Genomic DNA, 26,182 nt, shown 5'->3' with positions numbered 1-26,182 from the left:
GGGATCACAAATACATCAAGGCAGCTAAATTCTGGAAGAGGTCAAGGTCTGCAAGTAATCCTTCCTTCAGATCACATTATATTTCTACCACTGTGAGGTCTTGACTATCACTGACAAGCACCAGAAACTGCAAGCATGTGCTAAAATCCTCCCTAGGTCCCAGTCCTTCAACCCTGCATGTGTACAGCCCTGCCTGGCACACAGAGCCAGCATCTCTCCTCTCCAGGGAGAGGGAAGCTCTGTATCAGCTCCATCTGAAACCAGCACAGCTACACACAACGCAGCTGGCAGCACAGCTGGTGAGTCAGAACACACAAGGAGTCCAATGCAAAACTCAAGCTCAGAAGCAAATTCATCATTGCATTCAGAATTGGTAGAGTAGAAGAGGATGTAAAATTATTTTGTTATATTTTAATACATTCAAAACAGAGCAATTTTCCAGATAATCTTTGCTAAGGAAAAAAACCAACCACCATCAACTAAAATGCAAACCACACACATAAAAAAAGAAAAAAAATCTGAAAAAAACCCCCAAAAACCTGCAAGCATGACCAAGAGAAATCTAAAGGGCATTGTGAAGGGTCTCCAAGGCTACATTGAGAACTTGGTTGACTGAAGTGTATATAAATCTGAGCTAGCTTTAAAACAGCTCAGAGACTGGTAGTAGTTATAATGGCAGTGCGTGCTGTGCTTGTTTCCAGAACATTGCCAGCTTCACATGTAAGGGTCTTAACTGTGTTCAAGAAACAAATGTATGTGTCTGTCCATCTCTCCCCACCCACCTGTAGACTAAGGTGCTACAGCAAATTTTCAGCTGAGAAAGTAGGTTTGTGTTACTCCTGCTTATTATTAAGCTTTTAATACCCAGGCTGTGGCTAGGATCTACCTACCAAGCTCCTACTGCCTGTTACTTAAGCTGGCTGTCCTTATTAATGTTTCATCTAAAGCAAGGAAATCGTGCTGTGGAGGGAAAGCTTGAAGAGAACCTGAGGCAGTCTTCCTGTTTGTGTCTGCAGCATTTAGTTTACTGCCACTTCAGAGCACAAATGAAAACATTGAGATAACTACCTACCTGACAGATATGAGATGCAGGTCAATGTAGAGATTTGTTCTTATTTGTAAGTGGCAATCACAGAAAAAAAAAACCAACCCTGTGCACTGGATTGAGGCATTAAAAACATTACAAACGTACATGTACCTCCTCAATCCTCCTCCTTTCCCTCTGTCTGTGTGGGTTAAAAGCACTCAGACAGAAAATACCTCATTCTTGATAAGTAACACATATTTCAAAAAATCCCTGTCTTGGCCTCTGCACAAGTAATTGTCTATCAAGTAGAGTAGCTGAAAATAATTTGATGATAACACTGATGCTGTTGGTGCCCTGCTTATTATAAAAAAATGTAATAATACCCCCATATGAACTTCACATTTTATTGTGATTAAAAAATCATATAACCCTTAACTGCTATTCTACTAAGTTCTATTATTGTCATAATCACTTTGACTTAATCTTTTATTAGATTTCAACACATTAATTACCTTTTCTTATAGGATGAGAACTAGATCTTAAGGACACAGAGCTGCCTATAAATAATACAAGTGCAACGATGAGCTCTTATTAAAAGCAATTCCCTTTACATACAGTTATAGTAATTTTTCCTTAGGGAAGACATTCAGAGGTCTAATATCCCTGCTGCCATCTGCACCATGTGCACTAAAAGAAGGGAGAGGAGAACCCTGAATGGATGCAGCATTGGAAATGTTCTGGAAAAGACTGGACACAGATGAGCTGTGAATCAGACACTTTGAATTAGGGTATATTGAGATGCTCTGGGAGTAGCCTGGAGACTACCACAAGTGACATGGAGTGTAACCATCATTAGAGATGTCATTCAACAGAGGATGTAATTCATCTGAATGACAGTGTGGCCCATTCCTTCAGTCTAAAATTCACTACTAGATAATTCTTTCCACACATTTTAATACCAGCAGGTAGTAATACATTAATTCTCAGGTTGATAAGTTTTTGAAAAATGTGTAAAGTTAGGAGGATTAGACCTCTCTGCCTGATAATGAGGTAAGAGATTCATATTTTATTGGCAGAAAAACTGTGACTGAGATTACTTTTGTAATTGTTCTTGGAGAGAAATCAAAAGTCCTCCTGAAGATTAACAGAAAACTCTACTTCATTGTAAGCAAAGCCATTGCCTAAGTTCTGTTAAATACCTGCTAAATTCCAATGCAAAACAAGCCTGCACCAGCCAGCTACAGCCAGCCAACTGGTAATAAATTGGAATTTGGACTTACATGCTGATAAAAAGGCACCAAGATTTTGGATCATTCTCACCTTCAAATCCAGCTCCATGTATTTTAGGAAGTGCAGCACACCCACTCTCTCTAGGCAGCAATGACCCTCAGGTGCACTTGACACAGCAACAGTTTTTGGGGATCCCATCTGGAGTGTTTCAGGCTATGTGGTTCCCTAATTCTAAAAAACACCACCTCCCTTACCTAGATAGGTATGTCCATGATAGAGAGGGAGGTGGAGAATATCTTTGTTCCAAGCAATGGGGTCACAATCAGCTCTAAGGCCCAAGAAGAGCAGGCTGCAGCATTCATGAAACAATACAGCTTTTCCAGAGGCCAAGCTGTGGAATAGAAGGGCCACTTCTTTTCAGTTGTGCTCCTGGCTGATGGTGGTGCATGGAAGAGCTCCAAGGAGGAGGAGTGCATAGGAGCAGTTTTCCCCATTTCTGTCTTTTACAATGTGGGAAAAACAGTTTGCAAATGCAGCTTTCAGATGAGAAAATAAAATAATTAAAATTACTTTTTAAACACAGAAATAAGGAATTAAAGCTACAACCTCCTGGTAACTCAGGCTTTTGATCTCTAGATTCATATAATATATTTAGAGATTAAAATAATTAACTCTTCAGAGATAACAGAGTGGAACAAGTCAGTGTGTGAATGTCAGAATTGGCTAATTTTCAAAGAAGGTTGGGGAAAACAAAGAAAAAGTACACTTGGATTGACAACTTGTGTATGGTCCTGTGTCATGATCCAGCCTAATGCACTTGAACACGCTGAAATATGAAATCCTAATAGCACAGGAACTAAAAGAGGAATTTTGATGAACTCTTAAACAGGGTCATGAACATGACTGTATTTCTGCTGGCGCTACTAAAAGAAAACAAAACTTGCCATGGCTTTTCCAGTGTGAACGTGGCAAAGGAAGCACTTTCCCCTCTGACTAAAAATGTGATCCCGCAGAATGGGGAAGGCATCACACTCCTGATGAAAGCCCTCTTCAGCATACTGGGAATGCTATTAGAGTTTTAGAAACCTCTACTGAGGTGTATTATGATCACATATATGCATGACAGGGCTGACCACTTAATCCCCATTCTGTCATAGGCAAGTTGGAGAATAAAAATTACACTGACACCCAAGGGTATTTTATAATAGAATACAAAATAAAACAATAAATTTGCAGATGATTTTGGCTTTGCCTCATGGTACTGCATTATGCACCAAATATTCCTGGCCTCTCATTCATTACTATTTAATTACAACAGCATACCTTTCTTTCAGACTTAATTAACCTCTGAAAGGAGTTTGTGACCTTGGGACCCTCCTGCACATTTGCTATGTGCTGTTGGAATATTGCTCTGCCTGGAAACACTTTCTTTAATGCTGAGATTTAATGAAGTGCACAGGTTTTTACAGGGAACACACAAAATACGAGAACCCTGCATGTGGTCACTTAATGAACAAGAGCTAGAGCATATCAATTAGAATCATAAATCAATACTAAATTAACATTAGAAGATGCCACAAGAGTATCCCCAGAGGAGAGGGTCATTACAGTAAACATGATCATGAATGCTCTTCCCGATTACTTTCACTGTGGGGCACAGAAGAGGGAGTAATGAAATGAGGAGGGATTTGTCCATTTACTTCCTATTTGTTTAAGCCAGCAGAAGCTTAAGTATCCCTCTAAGCCAAATGACAGTGTAGTACAGTCCCAGCTCCTGTCTTTGTCAGAAAGTGCTGTTCAAGCTGAAACACTGTGACTGTGAATGGAAATTGGAGAGCAGTAACCCCATTACGAGATGAGAGGCAGAACCACAGCTTGTACAACTCCTTTCATTGCTTTGCTGCAAAGCTTCCAACAATGGATTCATGTTGGCCCCTTGGTGCCAATCAGAACAGACTCGTGCTTGCAGAGCAGGTGCTGGTCCAGTAACTCACTTGCTAGGAATGTTAACTCCTCAAAATGGATTCCTCATCATCCTGAGAATTCCTTCTGAGAACTAAAAATCACATCAATCCATGCATGCTCCTCATACAATTCCCTCCTGTACAAAACTACCCCAAAATCACCTTTTGCACAGTTTTCTTTTTTTCCTACAATTGAATGCATCAGAAAGAAGAGATATTGACATCTGCACTGTCACTTCATTAATTACAACCATTTGTTGTCAAACCTCACAGATGATGTTTTAGTAAAAAAGAAAGAAAAAGGCACTGAATTCTTTACTGAGTCTTTTCAGATATCTTTTTGGGACAGCCTGTCTTTCTCTCACCACTCAAAATACCTTTATGTGCACGATTCCAATCTGATCTGTCACCAATATTTAACACCCCTGCTGCAGCTTACAAAATTAGAAAACATCAATCCTCCCACAGATACTGCTGGAACTTGCAGAGGAAAATCGTAAAGCCTTTCTTTCTTTCTTGTTACAGAACAACAGTTGCTCCACTGGAGTCATTAGCTAGGTTTCTTCCAGACACTTTTCTCCTTCTCAGCTTTAGTATCAAAAACATTTTCACTCCCTTTCCATCTCTTTCCTTGTGCCCTGTTTTTAGCCCTCCCTTCCAATTTTTGCCTTTTTTTGATCAGGTCTGTCCCTAACCTGTTTAGATCCACCTAACACCAAGGCAAAAACCCTGCTCACAAAGAAACAGAGATATTCACGGTTCTGTTGCATTGGTGCTTAAAGACTCTATGATTCCAAGCCTTTGTAGAGTGGCCTCACTTCTGTGCAGAGGGAATGACAGCCACAGGCATTGCTCTGGCCCACAGCTGCATGTCCACCACTGAACAATGAATGTCACTGGACTTGTAACACACACCAATTGCAGAAACAATCAATCACTCTACTACCCACTCAAAAGCTTAAAAAAAAACCCCAAAAGAACAAAAGCTGACCTAAAAATCCTACCAGTCTCATAGAATATATTTTGAGCTACACTCACATACCAGTCTCTTTTTTATGCTGAAGGAAAAAGGGAAAGTCCAAAGGCACAAACTTTTATCCACTACCATTGCTACTCCCTCTGTCATTGCTTCATACATCAAGCACCATAAAAATACACCTTTTCTAACCTGCTGATCCTTATCAGTCTTCTTCTCTGGTATCCTATTAGGTCTCTCCACACCAATGGGTTAATCTAGTCTCAAGGTGCAAACCCCTACATTTCCTTTCACTTAGTCACTCTAATTTGTGCAAAACACAATGAACAAATGAAGGGGAAGAGCTATATGTTTTTTTATTGCTTCTATTCTTTTTTTTTTTAATTTGCCAGATACTCTTTACACAGAGATCAAAACACTGGAGAAAACGAAGACCAAACTGCATGCACATGTGTACTCTGATACAAAACATCTTATCTACACATCCCCATTAGTCACTAGTGATGTGAGTACCTTCAACTCCCCACTCAGCTCTTCTTCAAAAGAAAGAAACTTATTCCAGCTGGAGTTTCTTAACCACCAGGGAAAGCCAGGCAGTTTAAGAGTTAAGCACTCTGTGTAGGTGGGATATCCCTCAAGAGTTAGACCAAGAATAAACCAAGAATTCTTCTTAGACCAAGAATAATTTATTGCTACAGGATTAATTTCATTCCTGATCTTACTGCTACTATTTTAAATAATCTAAATATTTTGATCACTCTGTGGGCACCTCAAAGCTGCTTCACATACAGTAAGCAGTAAAAATTTCCAACTATTGCCAATGCTGGAATCAGAGTAATAGACGCTCAAACAATATTTACACAGTAAAAAGGTTTTTTGTTTGGTTTGGGATTTTTTTTTTTAAGCAAAAGGGATAAAAATGGATGATATCCTAGTCTCTGGAAGATGTGGTTACTGACAAAGCAACAGTAGGACTCTCACTGCTGTTCCATCTATTTCACCGGCTGTTGGAACAATACCAGGTTGCTGAAAACATTAGATCCAGCTGTGGTGATTTCTCTGCTTGCAATCTCCATGGAGAAGTGATGCATTATGTAAAACATTAGTTATAATGCAAGAATTCAGGGCAATACGTGGAGAGGTTATAATTGCTTAGGCATCTAGTGCTTAGTATGTTACCAATTAAGTCAATAGAACGTCCTGAATTTGTCCTAAAGGCAATCTGTGTCCCTATTCAACAAGCACAGGCCCCATCTATTTCTGTGTTGTGACAATAAAGAAAAATAACTAAGTAACAGTAAAAAGTTAACAAGACTGACAAGCTTGCATGGAATTGCAGTTCCCCTCATTCACCAGGTTAGTTTCAAAATCCTGAAAAAAGCCACAACAGAATTTCTACAGGATCTTCATGCTGTGTGCCCACCGAGATAGTCACTGGTCAGTCTTGGTTTGTTTCTTCTCTCTCTAGAATGAAACATAACTTTCAACCACATTCAGCTGTATTCTTTCTCAAGTATTATTTGTCTGACCCTTTTTATTTAGTAAGCAGTTTAATATTCCTTGGTACTCAGAGGAACAAACAAGGACATCGCTCCAAAGCCAATAGAAGCTGAATGCGTCTCTTCCGTAGCTCACTTCCATAATTTCTTTGTACAGTACATACACATGCCCCTATCTGAGCCAAAAAGAACTGGTGCAGGACAGATGTATTTTTATTCTGAATGTTTGCATGTTCAGAATGTGTTGCAACATACAGGTATTTTGGTGGTGTGCTAGAGCTGTTGTCCAGCCCTTTATCTACTGCTCTCTTCTCTCATCTCTCTAAAGTTCACTCTTCTATTCACATCCTTGCAGTGCTAATTTTTCCTGAAGTGCTGATATGTACACAAGTGCTTACAAAAAGATAAGAAGAATGGAAAATATTTGCAAGTAAAGGCAATGCCCACAGCACACAGAAGATGCTCACACTGGTATCAGAAACCATCTTAGTGCCTTAGTGCATATTTGAGCTGAAACATTCCCTATTTCATAGCTGAGTTAATGAGTCAGAGCTGAAAGATGTGCTGATACTGGTCCAGACTTCTGCAGAGACACCAAAACCCATTTGCAAATAGGCTCTAGACTTGCTCATGTGGAATATCCCACACAGGCAGAAAAGCATCAAAACACAACCCCAGTGGACCTTGATTCATTTTTATTATTTTTAAGACACTGTAATCTTGGATCTAATCTACCTGTTGCATGATCAGACATTTTTCTGTTTATTTATTTATTTCTGTACAGTTTATCTAATTTCCTACAGGTTTTTGACTATCTTTTAACACTAATGCCTGATGTATTTTCATTTTATCTGTTATCAAAAATAGATCTTTCTTCCCTTGCTCAAAAATCAGAATTCTCTACATTTCTCTATAACTGACATTCACTACATTTAGTTATCTTGACTAAAACTCTTTTTTTAAAGTCTGTATGCAAGAGACAGCAATTTATCTCCTTTTTTATTTAACACAACTAACTCAAAGCATTATAAGATTTTTTTCTCCACCATTTTGCAAGAATGAAGCACAGGCTGTTATCTAAATAAGGCCATATGGTGGTTGAAGAGGAGTGTGCACACCCAGGAGTGTGATTTTTGTATGAACTATTAGTTGAAGGAGATATGAGTTTCTCGGAATATAAGTGTATCCAAGAGCAGCTTTGGAGGTACCACTGTACACATTATCCACATGCTTGAGCAAGTTATTTCTGGCAGCAGAACAAAACTTATTCTGTGACAGCTCAGAGCTCCAATTTTTTAATAAGGATTAACCCTCCTGTCTTAAATGACAGAATTTGCTGGGTTGACTGGCAACCTTATCTAGTCCAACTTTCCATCAACCAGCAATTAATTGATGCTCAACCCTTCATGAGGATGGCTTTGCAACTGGTTCTGCAGTTTTTGCTCTATAGTTTATCCTTGTCAGAAGAGGCACAGGGTATTCAACTCTTGACCCTAAAAAGTAACTTTATTAAATATTCTCAGTTATCAACTGTAAAAAGGAGCCTTGATCACAGTTTTAGAACACAGTTCCTTGTTCTTGATAGCATTTTCTTGAAAACAACCGTGGCACAAAACATTTTTGAATGAAAAGATGAAAAGAGTCCATTTGTAAAACGAAACCACTCTTGGAATACAATTAGATTTAAAAACAAATCTTACCAGAACAACTAAGAAAAATAAAGAATGGATTTATATTCTCAAGTTTTACTTCTCATCATATTCTACAATACATAAAGTCCTCCCCTTCACAAACTTCTGACTTCACTAACACTAAATTTAAACAGATTTGAATAATAGAATCATCTGTTCTGAAAATAAAAGTGTCCATTTGAATGCAAATTGTTAAAAGTCAGAACTTCTGGCATTCACATATTTATAGAAAGAGAGCAGAGTCTACTGAAGAAAGAGAATAGGAAAGAAAACCAAGCAATAAACACCCAGAATATGTTTATGCTCCAACAATCACTAATAAGTTTAGTAAAAGAACACTTTAGAGATGGCAAAAACTAATCTGAATAATTTATCTATGGGTATTTCTTGTGTTCAGTCCCATTAGGCAATATACTGTAATTTGAAGTCAGCTGAAAAGGACTATACCTGCTCTTCCCCAACATTTTCCAGGCTATGAAAAAAAAAAAAAAGAAAACAAAAAAACAAAAAAGAGAATGAATGGGTCTTATATCACTAGTAATTCCTCCCCCTAAATGTCTGAAGTGCAACAGAGCAGATTAGCCAACTTCAAGGTCATTTGTTAACACACATTCATTTTAAGGCATTGATAGCACATGGATTTCTGTGCTCCCTAATTGAATACTGCTCTTGGCCTTCTCAGGTTTTAACAGAGCTTCTTTCAAATCCAAGATCATTCTTGACATGTTCAATATAAAATCTGTACTTTAAATTTTAAATGACAAGTACTATTGCAGCAAAGACCCAGCTTGGTTTGAGGCTTGTAAGAACTTTCTAGTTTTGCTTTGTTTCAAGAACAGGAAAACTCCCAGTCCCCAGACTGCCCCTAACATCTGTAGAAAGCATTGCTCTATAAAAACAAGCATTGCTCTATAAAAACAAGCATTGCTGGCTTAATCCTTAATTTCTATTGATAGTCAGAGATACAAAGGAAGCAAGGGCATACATTTCACCCTAACACTATACACAAAACCAGCTTCTCCTGAATCCTGAGAATTTCCTTATGCACAACAGACCAAACCACTATAACATGCTGAGTACTCTTTAGCCAGCTCAGAAGTCTTTTTGAACCTGCTTGCTCCAGATGTGACTCAATGCACGGATATTTTATCACTGCAAAGTCCTAACCTCTAGCATTGGTGTGGCCATAAATGATTTTTACCATGTCATAAAGCCAGAAATCACCCAGATGGCAATGACATTCCTCTGCTTAGAGTACACTAGGGGCAGAGATGCAGCTATTTGAAGACTACGATGAAGCAGTACAGACCCTCTGATTGAAAGATCTGGGATTAATTCAAAGTGTCCCTTTATTCTCCTTTTCTTAGCCCCCTTTTTCCCCCTGCCTTTTTATTTTTTTTCTCTCTAGATCTACTGTTCTGGACAAATCATGGCCCTTTGATTTCCTGGTAGGAAATTTAAACTTGGTTTATGGTGCTCTTACTGGGACAGAGCAGTTTTATGGGCAAAACACATCACTTTCAGCCAGGAGACCTTGTTTCTGAAGTTGAACTGTTCACCTGTTTTGTATTTGCTCATCACTCCATCTCCCCAGACTTATGTTTTGGTCCTTCTTATCTACTCCTAAGCAAGATTAGAATTATTCAAAAAAGCAGAGATTCATGCTTAGTGTTTATTGAGTGACTGAAAGAGGGTCCTAATGCCATCTTTGAATATCTTGAGGTATGTGAAAAATAAAAAAAAAAAAACAAACAGTGGATTTATGCCAAAGCATGAAGATCCCTGGAGCACTCATGGAGATCAAGTCAGCTTCCACCCAGGACTTAATATTCCTTATTAAATACTGATCTCATGAGGAATGATACAATGGCTCATCTTTTAACAAGGAAGTATCAGAAACTCTGATGAGATCATGTGAATGAGGAGAGCATTTTATTTATTATTAGGAACTATTTTCCTGCATTTTAAAGGTGACTAACTGAGAATGTGAGATGATTTTGTAATTCAATGCATGACTTAGGGCAAATTAATAAAGGAACACAAAAAAAGTCTTGCTTCCCAGTTCTCCACTTTAACCTGTAGATAATACTCTCACTGTTGCTTGACACAAAACCTGCTACATCTACATCTGCCTCTTGTGAATCATATCCAGAGGTTCTACTGGGCACTGCTTTTTCTTTTCTACCTTCTCCTGTAAAGAAAGCAGGTTCCTGTAGTAAGGTAGTTACCTGCTTGCACTGTCTCCTAACATAAAAGAAACAAGGCATTCATACATCTATGTACACACATGTACCTCAGGGATGAAAAGCCAGGCATTTCACAGCTTCTGCAAGGGCATGATACTACAAAACCTTTTTTCTATTAGAGATCTAAATTTCATGGGTCACAACAGGCAATGCTGTCACCTCCCATAATTTTCAGTCATAAATACTACTATGATTCTACAATTACCATCTTGAGTAGCAAAAGCAATAGAAATTCGACATGAAGAGCAATTTAATCTCACCTAGATACTGCTAATATTTACGAGACCATATGTTTTATTATCTGCCATTTGATTTTCAGTTTGAGAGAATGATAAAAAAACCCCAAAAACTTGCTCATTTTCTGTTATGGTTTATGCAGTAAGTTCACTTAAAAGCACCTCCAAGTAAACCCAGTTGCTGGTGTCTCTCTCAAAATATATCTCCACTTCTTGTGATATGTAAGAGAGTACTTCTGCCCCTCCTAAAATTCTCAAGTGAATCCCAACCAATGGTGGTGTAGCTCCCAGATTTTTCCTTTATAGCATAAGATGATTAAGTGAATAGAAATAACTCATTTACTCCAGAAGAATACATACTCCTGGGTCTGGCTTATACAGCTGTTTAATATGAAGATGAACCTAGCAGTAAAAAAAAAAAAAAAAAAAATAGACCAGTGATTTCCAACTCTCATAATTTCTGCAAGCGTTTGATTCAGAGACCAAAAAGTCTGATATGCCTAGTGATGTTATTGCCCTAATACTTTCAGGAAACCCCTTCCAATATAGGAAGCTAATTTTGGTTTAAATTGAGGACTGAAACTATGCATATTTCATGATATTCATGCCTTGCTACCTCAACTCTTCACTGTTTCTGAAACAAATCTTAACAGTGCACAGCTACTGGAATATAAATGTATTTGAAAATGCAATCGAGTGAAAGTAATTAAATTGAAGATATAAATGAAAAAAGCAAAAAATTACACGATCCTGAAGTATCTTGAGAATTTCTCATCTGTATTACCTGAAGCAAACACATTATGTAACTTCAAATGTATTAATCCTTCCAAACACTAAGAGATAGATTTCTTTGGTTTCTTTAAATTTGTTGGTGCCTGGCTGTTTTCTAAAAATGGATCCCAGGTCAGGTATTTCCTAAAGGAGGAAACTGTGGATAGGGTTTTTTTTTTTTCCTGAACACTCCTGCAGAATTTATTAGGATAAACACAAGACTCTAATTTTGATCTTTAAACACTGCTATAGTTTTTATGTCAGGCAAAGATGTCTGATGTAAAAGATTTCCTTTAAGCCATTTGACAAATAAAGCACTGCCTGAGCTTCCAACTTTCTTGGCTTTTGGATTGTAATCCCTCAAATCAAAGAATTCTTCACTACTAGCAGCAAAGGGGCTGGCTTTGACCTCACAGTTTCAGAGTTTATATTTTTTTTAAACAGTACTAAAACATATTCTCATATCAACACGAATAAAGCAAAAACTTCATGAATATAACTGTCTCACATCCTCCCCAAATCATACAATGAATAGGTTTTAAAGACAAGAAAGGATCATTGGACTCTTCATGTAGAACTCTACTCAGATAATCTTATTCAGTGTTTTCTGCATCAGTGCCCTAAATTTTGCCTGAATATAGGATGCCTTAAAAACAATACTCAGTTTAATCTGAAGAGTTCAAGCAAAGAATTCCTCTCAACTGTACATTAAGTTATGTCAGTGGCTAATTACCTTCATAAGTACTCTATTTCTCATCCAATATGGAATACAGCAAAGTATGCATGAATTTCTCAGTCTAATAATCTTATTAGGGACCCCCTTTTCCACGAGTAGAAGATTATTCAGGAAAAATAGATCTCATTTTGCAGATGGGTTTTGCTAGCTGTTGTCCAGAGGTTTCTCTTTTGGTTGTCTTGTCAATGGAGGCACTGGTTCTTAGATTAGCCAAATTCAGTGTAAACTATAAATAGCCAATTGAAGTAGCCAAGGGACTACTAACCCTCATTAATTGCTAAAAGGCACACATGAAACCTTCAAAATATACAGACATTATGATTCATCTTTCCACTTTTCACACAGGCAAATATATGATGATAGCTACCTTTCCTCATGGAAGTTATATTAGCTTAGTTTTCCTTTTCAAAGGTTAAACTTTTCTTTAGCTTTCAAACTTTGATGCAAAATAAACCCCCTGAAAAATGCATGCAGCTTGGGAGAAACACAAAGAGATCTGTGAGCAGTTGCAGAGCTACAATCTTGTTGGGATCACAGAGATGTGACTGGGTGTGGCAATGCGGGGATGCAGGCTTTTTAGGAAGAACAGGATAGGAAGGTGGGGAAGAAGAGTTGCCCATTCTTTAAGAGAGAAGCTGGAGTGCACAGAGCTCTGCCTAGGGATGGGTGAAGTTAGGCAAGCTAAAGCTGAAGTGGAACTATATCATGACAGGGATTTCACAGATACAAGTTGATTGTAAAAATATATTTTTGAGGTCTGTATTTGAAATTTAGCAGCTGCATCAACTGGAAATGTCTACAAAATTTGTTCCTAATTTTTAAAAACTCCCATAGAGCTTCTGGAAGCTGCCTGCATTTACAGCTAGTTCAGAGAAGAATTGTATAGTAGCAGCTGTGTTTTCATGCATTACCTGAGTTCACCTCATTTATGCTTAATATGTAGAAAATGCTACCATTTTCCAGTTTTACTGCTACTCTATTTTATATAGTTCACAGAGAGAAACTGAAAGGCTTGTGAAAGTGATGTTCTCTGTGACTGTAGGCAAGTCAGCTAGTGTCACACAGTCAGTCTGTAATACTAACCAGAACTCCAGAAACAGTATTTTTCATGATTGGTTTATCCTTCCTCTTGTAGAGCTCACCGCCCCCCTCTTTGACCTGATGCTCTTAACACTGCAAAACCTGAGTACACATTGGATTTGATATCTCTCTGGGAAACAGCATCCAAGACACAAGAACTGGTTTTAAAAGTTCCAACATGATGATAGTTTTCAATGCATTTTCACCTTTGTATACCCCAAAGCCAGTGACACCCAGGTTAATCAATGTCCTGAGATGTAATCACAAGGTGTTGAGAAACAAGTTCTGCAGTGTGATACAGATAAACAACAGCTTAATGCTGAAGTGGAAAACAGTGCTTCATAATGACTCAAGAAAATTCAAAATTGGATTGGCAAGGCAGACAAAATGAGGCACAGCAAAGAACCCATAAAGATCAGCAACTCACCTGTAATTCTGATTAGTAACAAATGTTTAGCAATCAAGAATGGTTTAGCAGTAATCCTTATTTCTAAGTGGGAATTGGTGTAAACAGTCTAAGGAAAATAACCTTTCTGGACTGTAGATTCTGAGGGAGAAAAGCACCAGCATTCAGTCCTTTTCCACTCCTGCCTTCCTGCCTTTCCCATGTCCCCAGTACTGACATGTCCCAAGGACCAGCCTCTTTAAGGGAAAATTATCCTCCCCTTTTGGTTATTTCTCTTAGCCCTCATGCTCTAAAAGGCAATTTGTTTTAACGTATCATTGAAAAAAACTGGCATGGTTTCTCCTTGTTAGCGCTTACAAAAATTAAAGTTTTCTTGGACAGGTTTGTTTTTAAACAAAAATAATTGCAACTCAGATTTTTTGAGAAAATGGGAAAACCAATATAAAAATGTCATAAAAATAACACCACAAAAACAGAGGAAGACAGATGACATCTTACATATGTTAAACCCATGACAAAGTCTCATTGCTATGTCAGCCTGTGCAATGCTATAGAGAGGAAGGTGTGAACTTCCTTTGCTTGATGGGTCTAGCACAAAAGCAAGTCAAGATATCAGTGGAGAAATAGGAAACAGATGGAGGTGGGGGGCTCTTGAATCACCCTTTCCTGCTTTTCATCCACTGGCATAGGCCAACATAATAAAAAGCAAGTTAAAGAATTGTTCAGCACTGAAGAAGAACTACAGCAACCATGGGAGCAGCAAAAGGAGGCTTAAGAGGGAATACCTGAATTAAACACAAGCATCCAAAGACACAAGCAGTAGAAAGACTGTGCATCATCCCTCTGGGATATGGACACAATCAAATACCTCTATAAAGTGCCTATAGACCAACACACACAGTATGGGAAACAAACCAGAGGAAGGAGAGATCTGTGTGCAGTCACAGATCCCACTGTGATTATAGAGATGGATAACTCCTGTGGCTGGAATGCTGTCATGAGGGGCATGACAATGAGGGGCAATATTTAGGAGAGATAGACTGGGAAGGACAAATGAGGGGCAATATTTAGGAGAGATAGACTGGGAAGGTGTGGTAGTGGAGTCGCCCTCTATGAGTGGAATGGATTGAGCTCTGTCTTGGTGAGGATGATGAGGGAGTGGAGGGCTTATGAGCTTGGATAAAATGAGAGACTGGTAAGGGTGATGCTGTTGTGGGTGTTTGCTACAGGTTGCCCAGGCAGGAGGGGAGGCGGTTGATGAGACCTTCCATAGGCAGCTCAAAGACACCTCCAAGTCACAGGTGCTGGCTCTTGTGGGAGATTTTAACTACTCTGACATCTACTGGAGAAACAACACAGTGAAGCACAAACCATTCAGGAGGTTCCTGGAAAGCCTTGATGACTACTTCCAGACAGAAGAAGTGGATAATCCCACAAGGAATGGTGTGCTGCTTGATCTCATACTAATAAACAGAGAAGACCTTGTTGGAGATGTGAATGATGGGCACAGCCTTGGCTGTAGTGACCATGAGACTGTGGAGTTCAGTCTGGGGAAGGGAGGAAGCAGGGCAGTAAGATTGTAACCATGAACTTCAGAAGAGCTAACTTTAGCCTCTTCAAGGATCTTCTTGGAAGAATCCCATGGGAATGAGGCCTGCAGGAAATAGAAGTCTAAGAAAGCTGGTTGATATTCAAGGATCACTTCCTCCATTCCCAGGCATCTTGCATCCCAGTGAGAAAGAAATCAGGCCGAGGGGAAAGAGGCCTGTGGATGATCAAGGAACTCCTGTCTTTACTTGAGTGTAGGCAAGAAAATGGAGAACTAGAGGCAGGAAATAGAATCAGTGTCAGGACACTTAGAATGAATACAGGGAGGTTGTCACAGTGAGTATAAATGAGATAAAAATGGTCAAGACCCATCTAGAATTAAAGCTGGCCAAGGCTGTCAAAGACAAGAAGGGCTTCTTCAATCCACTGGGGTCCCTTCCAACTTTACCTATTCTGTGAATCTGTAATATGAACTTATCTCCAAAGGAAGAGCATCAGTACACAGCACTTATCTCCAGTACAAAAGCCCCATACTTCAAGCTATTCTTTTCCCAAACTATTATCGCTATTTTCCATTCTAAAGGATTCTTCATAAAATTTAGTGTCACAGACAATCAAGCCCAAAATATCAATCAAATTCTTTGTTTATGTCTGTTGTATATTATAATATCCTTAAAATTAAAGGACTATTAGTTTTTTAGGTTGTGATACAACACAGTTAGATATCAAGGCTTTGAATATAGTATAGTTTTAAAATGTTAAGACAGCATTAAAAATTATTAGTATGTCAGTACAGTCTGAGCAGACAGCTCTTTAATTATAATGGACAGGGAATTTAAAGAAAAAATACTTCAGAGAAGTAAATGGATATTCTTTCCAGCAGAATGATTTCTTTAAAGACAAAAATCCAAATTATGCACTCCTTTTTTTTGTTTCAAAAGAACTGCTTTGAAGGTAAAATATATCCAGCCAAAGCAATTAAGATGAGAAGAAGAAAGATAGAGGAAAAGAGTACTCCAAGGGCCAAGTATGTAAGACTGAAAGGACTATTAAGTCAAAGTATAATCATCCATTTTCCCCTGAATTATATTTATTTAATGCAAACATAAATATGTGCAGAACAGATGAATGGGTTACCAGAGAAGGTAAAGCAAAAGCTCTCAAATGCTGCTCTCTGGAGAGCATTACCATTATCAAAGAGAACTGTTTGCTGCAAGTTAGTCTTGAATTCAAACAGACACCTGCCTAAGTTTTCTTTCCATGGCTCTGTGAGCAACTACTAGAAAAGGACAAAGAGAATTTTATAAAACATAGTCTACAACAATAGTGCTTCCCAGGCTTCAGTCTTAGCAGTTGGAGAACTTTAGATAAACTTTTCACAGGTGACAAGGGAAGAAATTTTTACTATAATTTTTACTTTTGGACTACAGACTTCCTCTCTAACTCTTGTCTTTTTTTCTGAAGGAGAGGAGGAAACTGAGCTTCCTCTTGTCCCCATCATACACTTTCCATTAGATGAAAAGCAAACTATGTGTCAGATTTTTCTATATGAATAAAACTGTTCATAAGCTTGTAAGTTCTATCAGATGCCTTTCTCATTACTTTGCTCCAAGAGTCAGTGTATCAATTCACTTTTTTAAAATACTTATTTATGAATTCTTGCTCAAAAAACCTGAAAATCCTAAAGACAAGCAAAAAGAATCCTTAGTAAGCTAAGTTTGCACAATGTTTCGTAGTTCCACTACAACTATAAGAAATCATTTGAATCATTTTGCATCACAACCCCCACTCAACACCTCTGCTGCAGAAACCTGGGATGTTTTGCAATTTTAAATGCCATTGCAGAAAACAAGACCATATTCTTTCAGTCATATTTCCTCACCTAGTGTACATATTTATAGTGTCTGTACTTGCCTTTGGTCATTTATAATGCCCTGATGCTAATTAAAAAAAAATTCACAAAAAAGACTTCCTAGGAAGTCTAAGTAAGTAGATTTCCTCTAAGGCCTCATGAAAAAAGAAGAGGACATACTTTGTTTCAGCTCATGATGACAAGCATCAGATGCTCCTCTAGGCAACCCTTGCTAGGGGCACAGCAAATTTTTTTAGAGGCCTAACTCTGATGGATGCACAAAATAAGACAGACTGAGAGCAGAGCTTTCAAGAGATAAAAAAGACCAGTGGGCTTCAGGGAAAATGGTGTTTCAGACTACCTGTGTTTTTATAAATTGGAGCTGAGAATAAAATTTTAGGATAATGCGGAGAAAATATTATACTACGTGACACAGTTCATTAAAGTACCACGCACAGAGCAAGCAGCCACTTAAGTAACTGAACAGATCCTACTCCACATTTTATTTTCATTGAGAAGAGATGGCTTCAATGACTTCAAATGTATTGCTGACATACCTTTCTTGGCTCCCTTCTGTGATGTGGTAGAGAAGATTGGCACCTCCATCAGCACAAGCTCTCAGGGCAGCTGCAAGTGAAGGAGGAGAACATCAGCACATTTGCATTATAAATAAAAACCCACAACTAGTTGACAGTGCTGTGTACATTAATTGTTCATAGTGGCATAGGGAATAAGCTTGAGATCTTGTATGGCTTTTAGCTTCTGGTACTTGACTGCTTTCCCTGTTTCTCTAAATAGAAATTTGAACTGTTTTGATCAGACTAGTGCCAATCTTCATCTGACTGTGCCACTGCACTTACAAATAGCTTATTTCTGTTATGAATAAAGTTCTATATGTCTAATTCAACAAACAACCAAGTTGAATTTAGCAACAATCTTAATTGAGCAGCAATTTTATATAAAATAATACAATCAAATATAATCAAGCAGATACAAAAAAAATTTGGCAATGGTTTGGATAAAGCATAAGCAAAACCGACCGGGGTACAAACCCGAACGGGGTACTGGGTGGGGGGGGTTCTCACCCTGCCTCCTGTACAAAAAACAAAGGAATCCAAACACAACTTATATACTGTATGCTAATACATATCCATCAATATTTTCCCATAAATCTCCTCCTATTTTCGATTCTTGAAATCTACATCACTGTACTGCACAGCGCCTGCTCCGCTTGTTTCTAAGGGGTCTTCTGGCTTTTGGTGGTCTCTTCTGATGAAGGCTTCTCCTCATTGTCAGTGTCCTTTGAACAACCCCACAGGTTGCACATGCACCTCAAGTTTTGTGTTATAGGAGCCAGCATTATATCCCAAAAATAAGCCTTATTATTTCATAGATACCTGGAATTATCCCAATTTTGACCATTTCAAGGCTGATTCCCTAATTATCCCAAGGCCTATTCCGTTTTGGGATTTTACTTATCTCAAACTACATCCTGAATCCTATTTTCTCATGAACATCTGAAAACATCTGTTTTGTGACACTAATTACATTTTTTCCCCTCTATTACTTTTTAACAAATATTTTCTAAAATATTGATATAGTTACAATTCTTAGCACGAATCAGATTCATTTATTACATTTCTATCTGTCTGAACCTGCTGCCCAGACAGCTTAAACTCCAAGACAGGCAAGTATTAAAACCTGAAAAGGCGACCCTCCATCTACAGATGGATCCTCCACCTTGTCACAGGTGAGAACTTGCACTGTAAACACAACTATCTTCTCACCCAGGCAGAAGTCCCCTATGGTGGCTCTACAGCAATCTGCATAACAATTGGGAAAGAAAAATAACCAAGAGTTAATAATCACAATACCTTTTTTTTTTCTTTTTTTCCCCCTCTCCTATGACACAAAAATGTTAACTTTATTACAGTTCCTATATTTTTCCACAGACTGTTTGACTCTTCTGATATAAAGTAAGTGGTTTATGTCTTAGCTTTAAATCTTGGACTATCCTGGTACAAAACCACAATAATTTTCAGCACTTCCACCTAACTTGGGGACCACAAAGGGCATGTGCCACTAATTCCAGTTGATTTAAACAAGCAGAGACAAGCTGCTCTCTTGTGATCCTTTTGTTTATACAGATTAAAGTCAGAGAAAAGAGACAAGTCTAACACTATAACAAAATCAAACATTAATTGTATCTTTTTTCATAAGCTTCCCTATTAATCATCATTTAACTAACACACAGCTCTTTCATGAGGCTTTTAAAAGCTGATAAGCTATTAAAAATTGAAAATGACCATCTTGTCTTAGCAGTCTTTATCAGTTTTGCTCTGATATGCACAAGTTAGATACCTATAGCACTCAAGATAAAAGAAGCTGTTGCTTCCATGCTAGGGCAGAGTGTTCCTTCCAGGCACAGAGAGACTGACTGGCAATACTGAAAGGGCTGAAAGTCACAGGGCCAAGGGGAAAAAAGAGGAGACATAAGTAAAAAAAAAGGTACAAACAATCAGATCAGGCACTTCTTGCTGCTAAGAATCCAATTTTCAGCCAAAGCCACTTTCCTTTGGGTTTATTTTTCAGTCAGAACCACCTGTCAGCAATGATACAAACCTGAGTCTTTCCTTTTGGTGCACATTCAACGGGCAATCCACCTCTCCCCTACTTAGCCAGCCTATACAAATTGGGACAACAGAGATCACCTCTATAGCTGTTCTCATCTTTAAGTCATTTTTTCCTATGTGGGTGCTAAAATCCCACAGGGAGTGTTTGTAAATGAATATCTAGTGTGCAGTACCAAGTAACCTTGGCTGAGGATTTTTTTGGGGGGCAGGGAGAAAGAAGGAAGCAGGACAAAGCAAAAGCTACCAGTTCATCACAGGTGACTTTGGGTACCTCAGCTATTTTTCTTTCAGGCTGAAGCCATGAGCAGAGCAGGAGAGCAAGCACTGTACTGCTTCTAGCACAACTTCTGCTGCACTTTCCAGTACCCACCATAGCAAGCACTCCTGGCCTCAGCCTTCTTGTACAGACCATGCACTTCTCTGTCCCCTTAACCACTTCACCCACTCCTCACAGCCTCCACCCAAACCCATATTAACAAGCCAAGGTCAAGCAGATTTGGTCCTGAGAAATCTTATTAGGTGAAATAATTCCTAGATTATTCTAGAAGCTTGCCAGCCACTTAATATGGTGATTCCCTGCTTCAGGCAAGTGCCTCATCCAGTCTGATGAATACAACATCACAATACAAGAACGCTACTTTTTGCCTGCTGTGTTTGACTGGAAGATTTTAACTTCTTTCACTGGAGGTTACAGCTGAAAATGGATTGATATACTTCCTTGCACCTGGACATACCTGTTCTCTCAGGGAGTTCAGCTCACACAAAACAAAGTAATGGCCCATTGCAAGAGTGTGTAATACTGTCCTAACTCAGCAATCCTTGTCCACTGGCTTATTTAGCAGATAGAAGCATCTAAGCAAGGCCTAGGACCTAAGGTATATGACCTGCTTAAAGGTTGTTTCCTAGGCATTTCCAGACAGCTACAGCTTTTTCCTTCTGCAAATGGTGAGTTTTCCATCTATTCTCCCACATTAAAAAAAAAAAATATAAGTAGCTTATAACTTCTGGGAAAAAAAATGGGATGAGATACATTAAAAGAGATTAAAATCTATTATTGGTCTCAAATATTTTAACACAGCCAGAGCCTTAACTATTGTATATTCTCTCAATTGACTTACCACTAGTGAAACCTGGCCCAAGATCTCTTCATCTGATCTTACAATTTTAAAACAATGTGACCAAAAAAACCCAAACCAAACCAAGCAGTACAAAACTGTCCTGATTTAGAGCAAATCTGGGAGAAAAGCCTCTAAAAGGGTTCCTCTAGAAAGCAGATTCAAGTGGCCCCTCCCCTAACTGGTTCAGGAAAAGATTTCCTTGGAGAAAAGTGGAAAAAACTGTTTATTTAACAGGCAAAGCTTTCACCAGCACAAAAAAATGAACAATAATAAGCAATAAAATCTCTTGCTGCTCCAAAGGAGATGACAAACTCAGAAAGTCCCCTTCGTGGGCTGTAGCTTGGCTCACTCAGTCTCTTATCAGTCCCTCCAGCACTGGAAATGCCGTGGCCCAGGCCCAGCCCGGTGGGCCACAGGTGTGAGCTGCTGGTGCTCCTCTGGGTGTTCAGGCCTGAGCAGGTTTAAACAGGTCCAAGAAAAAGAAAACCCAGAGTGTCCAGGGAACTTCTCTGCCTCAGCTAGCTAAAACTAACTAAAAAGCAAAGGAGACATCTGCCCTGCTGTCTGTCCATGCTGCAGACAACACAGTACAGGAGCACGATGTGGGGGAGCAAGTGCAGTTTCTGATCACAAAGTCTGCGCTGCTTCTCTCTCGTCCATCACTCTCAGAACAACCCTTAAAGGTGCAAAACTTATTACCCAGCTTCAACAGAACAGACAGTTGGGGATACAAGCATCATATAAGCCAACCCAGGACAAAAACAAACCAGTCTTCAGTCTGGTACGTGTAAAAGTACTGAGATTCTCCCAAAGAAAGGAAGGTGCCTAAGTAACAGATCTATGACATTTAGATATTCTTCACACAGATATGGTGCTACTATTTGATATCTCAAATCGAAAGAGTTGCCTTATATAACTGCAATTTAAAGCTGTCCCTTACATATTTATTCTTATTTATTAAAAAAAAATAAATTAAACTTCCATAGCATTGTAAAGTTATTTAGAGAAACAATTTATGAGGTACTGATCCTTTACCAACTGAAATCAAACAAAGCCTCAATTGCATTAAGGAGCTAGCAGGTAATTAATAGATTGGCTGGAGGCCAGTAAATCATATATTTCTATAGCTATGAACTAAGCTTTGCTTGACAAAAACTAATGATATATCTTAGCTGGAAGAATATGTATCATTATTACCTGGAAGTGCTTAAGGAGATGGTCAGCAATTCTAAGCTTACAGTTTGGATGGAAAATTCTCTATGAAAAATAATAGGAACTGATTTTTAGCAGTGCCTTTTTTATTAGAGACAAAATTGCTTTACAAACAACTATTTGGCCAAGGTGCATCATGGCAACTGTGTAGGCAAATCTAAGAATCTCTAGGCACTTCGCAACAGCTCACACAAAACCTCATTAATTATTTCAGCAGAAACTGAAGGACCTGAACAAGATTTGGGCTTTGTTTTTCTTGGTTGGCATTCTGAAAACAGAAACACCTTCTTCTGAGATGTTTTCAATTTAAACATGAAAACAAATGATGAAAAAAAAATTAAAAGGTGGAAAGTGACATGGATGAAGTGCTAAGGGTCACAAATTGGTCAAAGGCAAGTTATCCTCCAGGGTGACCAAAGTGGATGGTGAGGCTTATAAAGTGAAGAATAACTTAAGTGGCCAGTCAGAACACCAAAGGTCTTGCTCTTACCATCTCTTCTGCCCCAAAGAGTACCATTATATTATGGCAGGCCCCTCAAATTTGCTAGGTGGGCTGCACATGCTCTGGCTTATGTACGTCAGAAAAATCTAAGTCACCAAAGAAATTATCTAAGGGCTAGAGGCAGTTAACCCAGCCTCTGTGAAGTGACACATACTAAGGAATTAGTTTATATTATATTTAACTAATATAATATTAGTTTATATTATTGATATTAGCAAATATAAAAAATTCCTGTCCAAGTAGCTCACTGAGCTCTGGTGGGTCAGGAGGACCAACACCTCCAGAAAAAACATAGTGATATGCAGTAGCTTTTTCAACCAGCACAGCTGGAAGCAGAGGAGGCCTGTGATTTTTGGCTACCCAGCTCAGCTGCAGAGCCCCATGGTACCATTTCATGCTTCTGTTATTAGAAGAGATGATGCTAAGAGGACAAGGACACAAGTGAACTGCAGCCCCAGCTTAGCATGTGAATTTGCACTCCTTGGCATTACCACAAATTACTACCTTTACAATCTGAATATTCTGTGTTAAGCTCCACTGCTCAGAAGTAGCTCTGTCTGCCAAATTACCACCTTTTCTATCTGTTGGATTCCTTTCTTATATAACTCCAGTGTCAGTCAGGGAACTAGGGCATGGAGATATAATCAAAAAATCAACTGTTTTATTCTGCAGGAGGGAGAACTCAATGACACTGTCAATAATTGCTTCCCAAGTTATTTGGAGCAGCATGTGTTCAGTTCAGTCCAACTCTTGCCATGTCTGAAATTATGGCAAGAGTAAATACCCCTCAGCCCCATCTATGCCAAGGAAGAGTTATATAAAGAGCATATTATCAAGCCATCCTAAGAGTTTCTCAAAGGCAGCCTGAATGAAGAGACAGAGGCCTTTCTGAGCAATGCCCTTCCTTTTAAATGGTGCATCTTCTGCTAGTAACCAGTGAAGTATTTCCCTTTACTGAGTTTGAGGCACCATTTTAGGGCTAACTATTAGTTCTTATAAAAATTATTCTAACACAACAAAAACACTGGAAACAGTTCACTTTATATTTACCCCTTTGGCAAATATAAAAATCTTCCTGTCCCTCCGAGACAGGATATGAGCAGCATATGAAACACAAAAAAGAGAGGTCTTGGCTGTGAGCTAACAAGTTCTCATACTTTTTGCAGAAAAGGAGCAAGTATATTATCGTATTCAACAGCCCTGCAAATTCAGGTGGACAAAAGACTCCACAGAAGAGATGCAACTCTTGCAGCCTAAGATGAGTGCATAGAAAGGGAATACATTTATAAACATTACCAATACCTGGGAAAGAAAAGCATAACCTTATTATTCCTATTCTATTATTCCTTCCAATTAGCATTTAAAATTTATTCCTATCCAAACCTATCTTGAAATAAATATTTTTTTTGCTTAAATTCAAACTCGTGACAACTATCCTTAAACTGCTTTAGTATAGCCCCTCTGTTCCTTTTCTAATTTCACACAACATAGGTATGCAATCTCTTTCCCTCATTCCTTTATTGATCCAGTAGCCTGGTAACCATAATTAACCTGCCAGCAAAATCTACGCATAAGAGAACTCCGCTTAATTAATGACTTGGAGTGCAGGTAGTAATACATATGTGAAATAAATGATAGATACACAGAGAATTGCTTGCTTGGCTTGATACATAGGGCCAACACATATTTGTCCCAGTATTACTAAAAAATAGCAGTTACCAACAACAAAATGCATAATCTGTATTTATGTGCTGTCTCATTTTCTCCTTTTTCCTGCAGAACCTGCAAAAATAAATTTAACAAACCCATGGCTTTGTACAGCTGCGGATTGCTAGAAAGGGTATCAAACTGCATCTCAAACTATTGCCTCCCACCTATGTGTTTCCACCTGTGTTATCAGGACTGTTTGTAACTACTATTCCATTTCAATTACAGGGCATTGCAGACATCCCTCTTCTGTCAGCTGCAGCTCTGTTTAGCAAATCAGCTACCAGTCCATAATAGTTATCTGCTTTATGGTTGGACATCGGTCTTGCTACGAAGCTTTTTAGCTATTTAAAGTAGGTCTATCTTTAAGCTGCAAATGAGTGGTTTGGCTACTTAAAGAAACACCATCAAAGACATTAGTGAAAGCAGGGTTTAATATGAATTTGTGAAAATTCAATTCATATTCATCAACTTCATATAGTTTGATGAGAAGGTTCACTCTACTATTTGATGCAAAGACGAAAGCATACAAAAGAAAATCACATTAAAAGCAATTTGAAATTATTTATATGGAAGCTGGGAATACTAGAGGGGGTAAGGGTGCAAAGGCTCTGGATGCAATGATAAGGGTGCAAAAGGGCTTTGCAGCACTTAGTCATGGAGTAGTTAATATTTACAGAGCAATTTGATCGTGTTCCCTACAATTATAACAATGATTAATGATAGATTTGAGATGGTAACATTTATACTATAATCAATTCAGAGGCACACGGGTAAAATGATGCAAACACCCCTTTGTATTTGTGCAAAGGTACCTATCATAAATTCCCCTTGAGTTCAGTGAAATGCTAACATCAAATCCCTTTGCCAGCAGGCAAGGCTGCACCTGACCTGAAGGAGTGTGGAGGTGGGGTGGGAGTATCAGCCCAGGCCTCATTGTTAGTGATAGTTCTTTGAGTATCACAGACTTGCGGGCATGTGAGCTCTGAGGTGTCACACTCAGAGGGTTGCTATTCTAAAACTGTTTGTGTATCCAAGAAAGATCCACCAGCTACAAATCTCTTATACCTAAACCATGACTCCTAAAACTATCTATATCAAAGAACATAGGTAGCCATTAGTCCTGAGGCAAATGGCTCACCAACACTGGAACTATGCTCCCATATGGACCAGACTGGATCTCAATATGTAAAATGACTGTACTTTTGGTAAAGTAATTGTATGTTTCCTATAAAGCTGCTATGCTTCTTTAATGACTCTGCTTTGAGCTGTAAACATCACAGAGATCTCAGCCAAGCAGAGGCAAGATCCATTAAACAATTAAATATGAGAAGACAAGGAAGAAACCAATATGAGAATGAATTAGGAACACTATTCTTTTTCCAGTGCATTGATTCAATATTGAGCTAAAGCCACAGAGATAACACTTCTCTTTAAAAAGTTCACACAGAAATTAAACACTTGGAAAAAGAAACCATTTTTCCCACAAAAAAAAAAAACCACCACTGAATTTTAGTCAAACATGTTACAGTCACCAAAAAAAAAATAAAGAAAACTTTAAAAGAAAATTCTAGGAAAACTTATATCTTAATGCTCATTTTTTGGAAAAAAAAAAGAACAGAGCAACCCTTAAAAAAATAAATTCCTATGTACCCAAAACCACAAATTCAAGAAAAAAACCCTTGAGTACCAGTAAACATAGTAGCAGTAATGTGCTGTCAGAGACAGAGGCAAGGGAGCAATTGTGA

At 38.5% G+C, this 26,182-nt stretch overlaps 1 protein-coding gene across 1 annotated transcript in view; it reads right to left on the bottom strand.

Moving 5' to 3' along the window:
- The window catches only part of TPK1 (thiamin pyrophosphokinase 1), a 304,393-nt gene that overhangs the window by 170,206 nt on the left and 108,005 nt on the right, over positions 1 to 26,182 (bottom strand). Inside the window, 1 exon segment of the mRNA XM_036407049.2 lies at positions 17,820 to 17,889. Within this exon segment, the coding sequence (XP_036262942.1) occupies positions 17,820 to 17,889 (70 nt within the window).

This window comes from Molothrus ater, chromosome 1, assembly GCF_012460135.2.
Source record: "Molothrus ater isolate BHLD 08-10-18 breed brown headed cowbird chromosome 1, BPBGC_Mater_1.1, whole genome shotgun sequence".
Taxonomy (NCBI): Eukaryota; Metazoa; Chordata; class Aves; order Passeriformes; family Icteridae; genus Molothrus; species Molothrus ater.
Note: the sequence above shows the minus strand (reverse complement) of the source record. Positions and strands in the feature narration are given on the sequence as shown.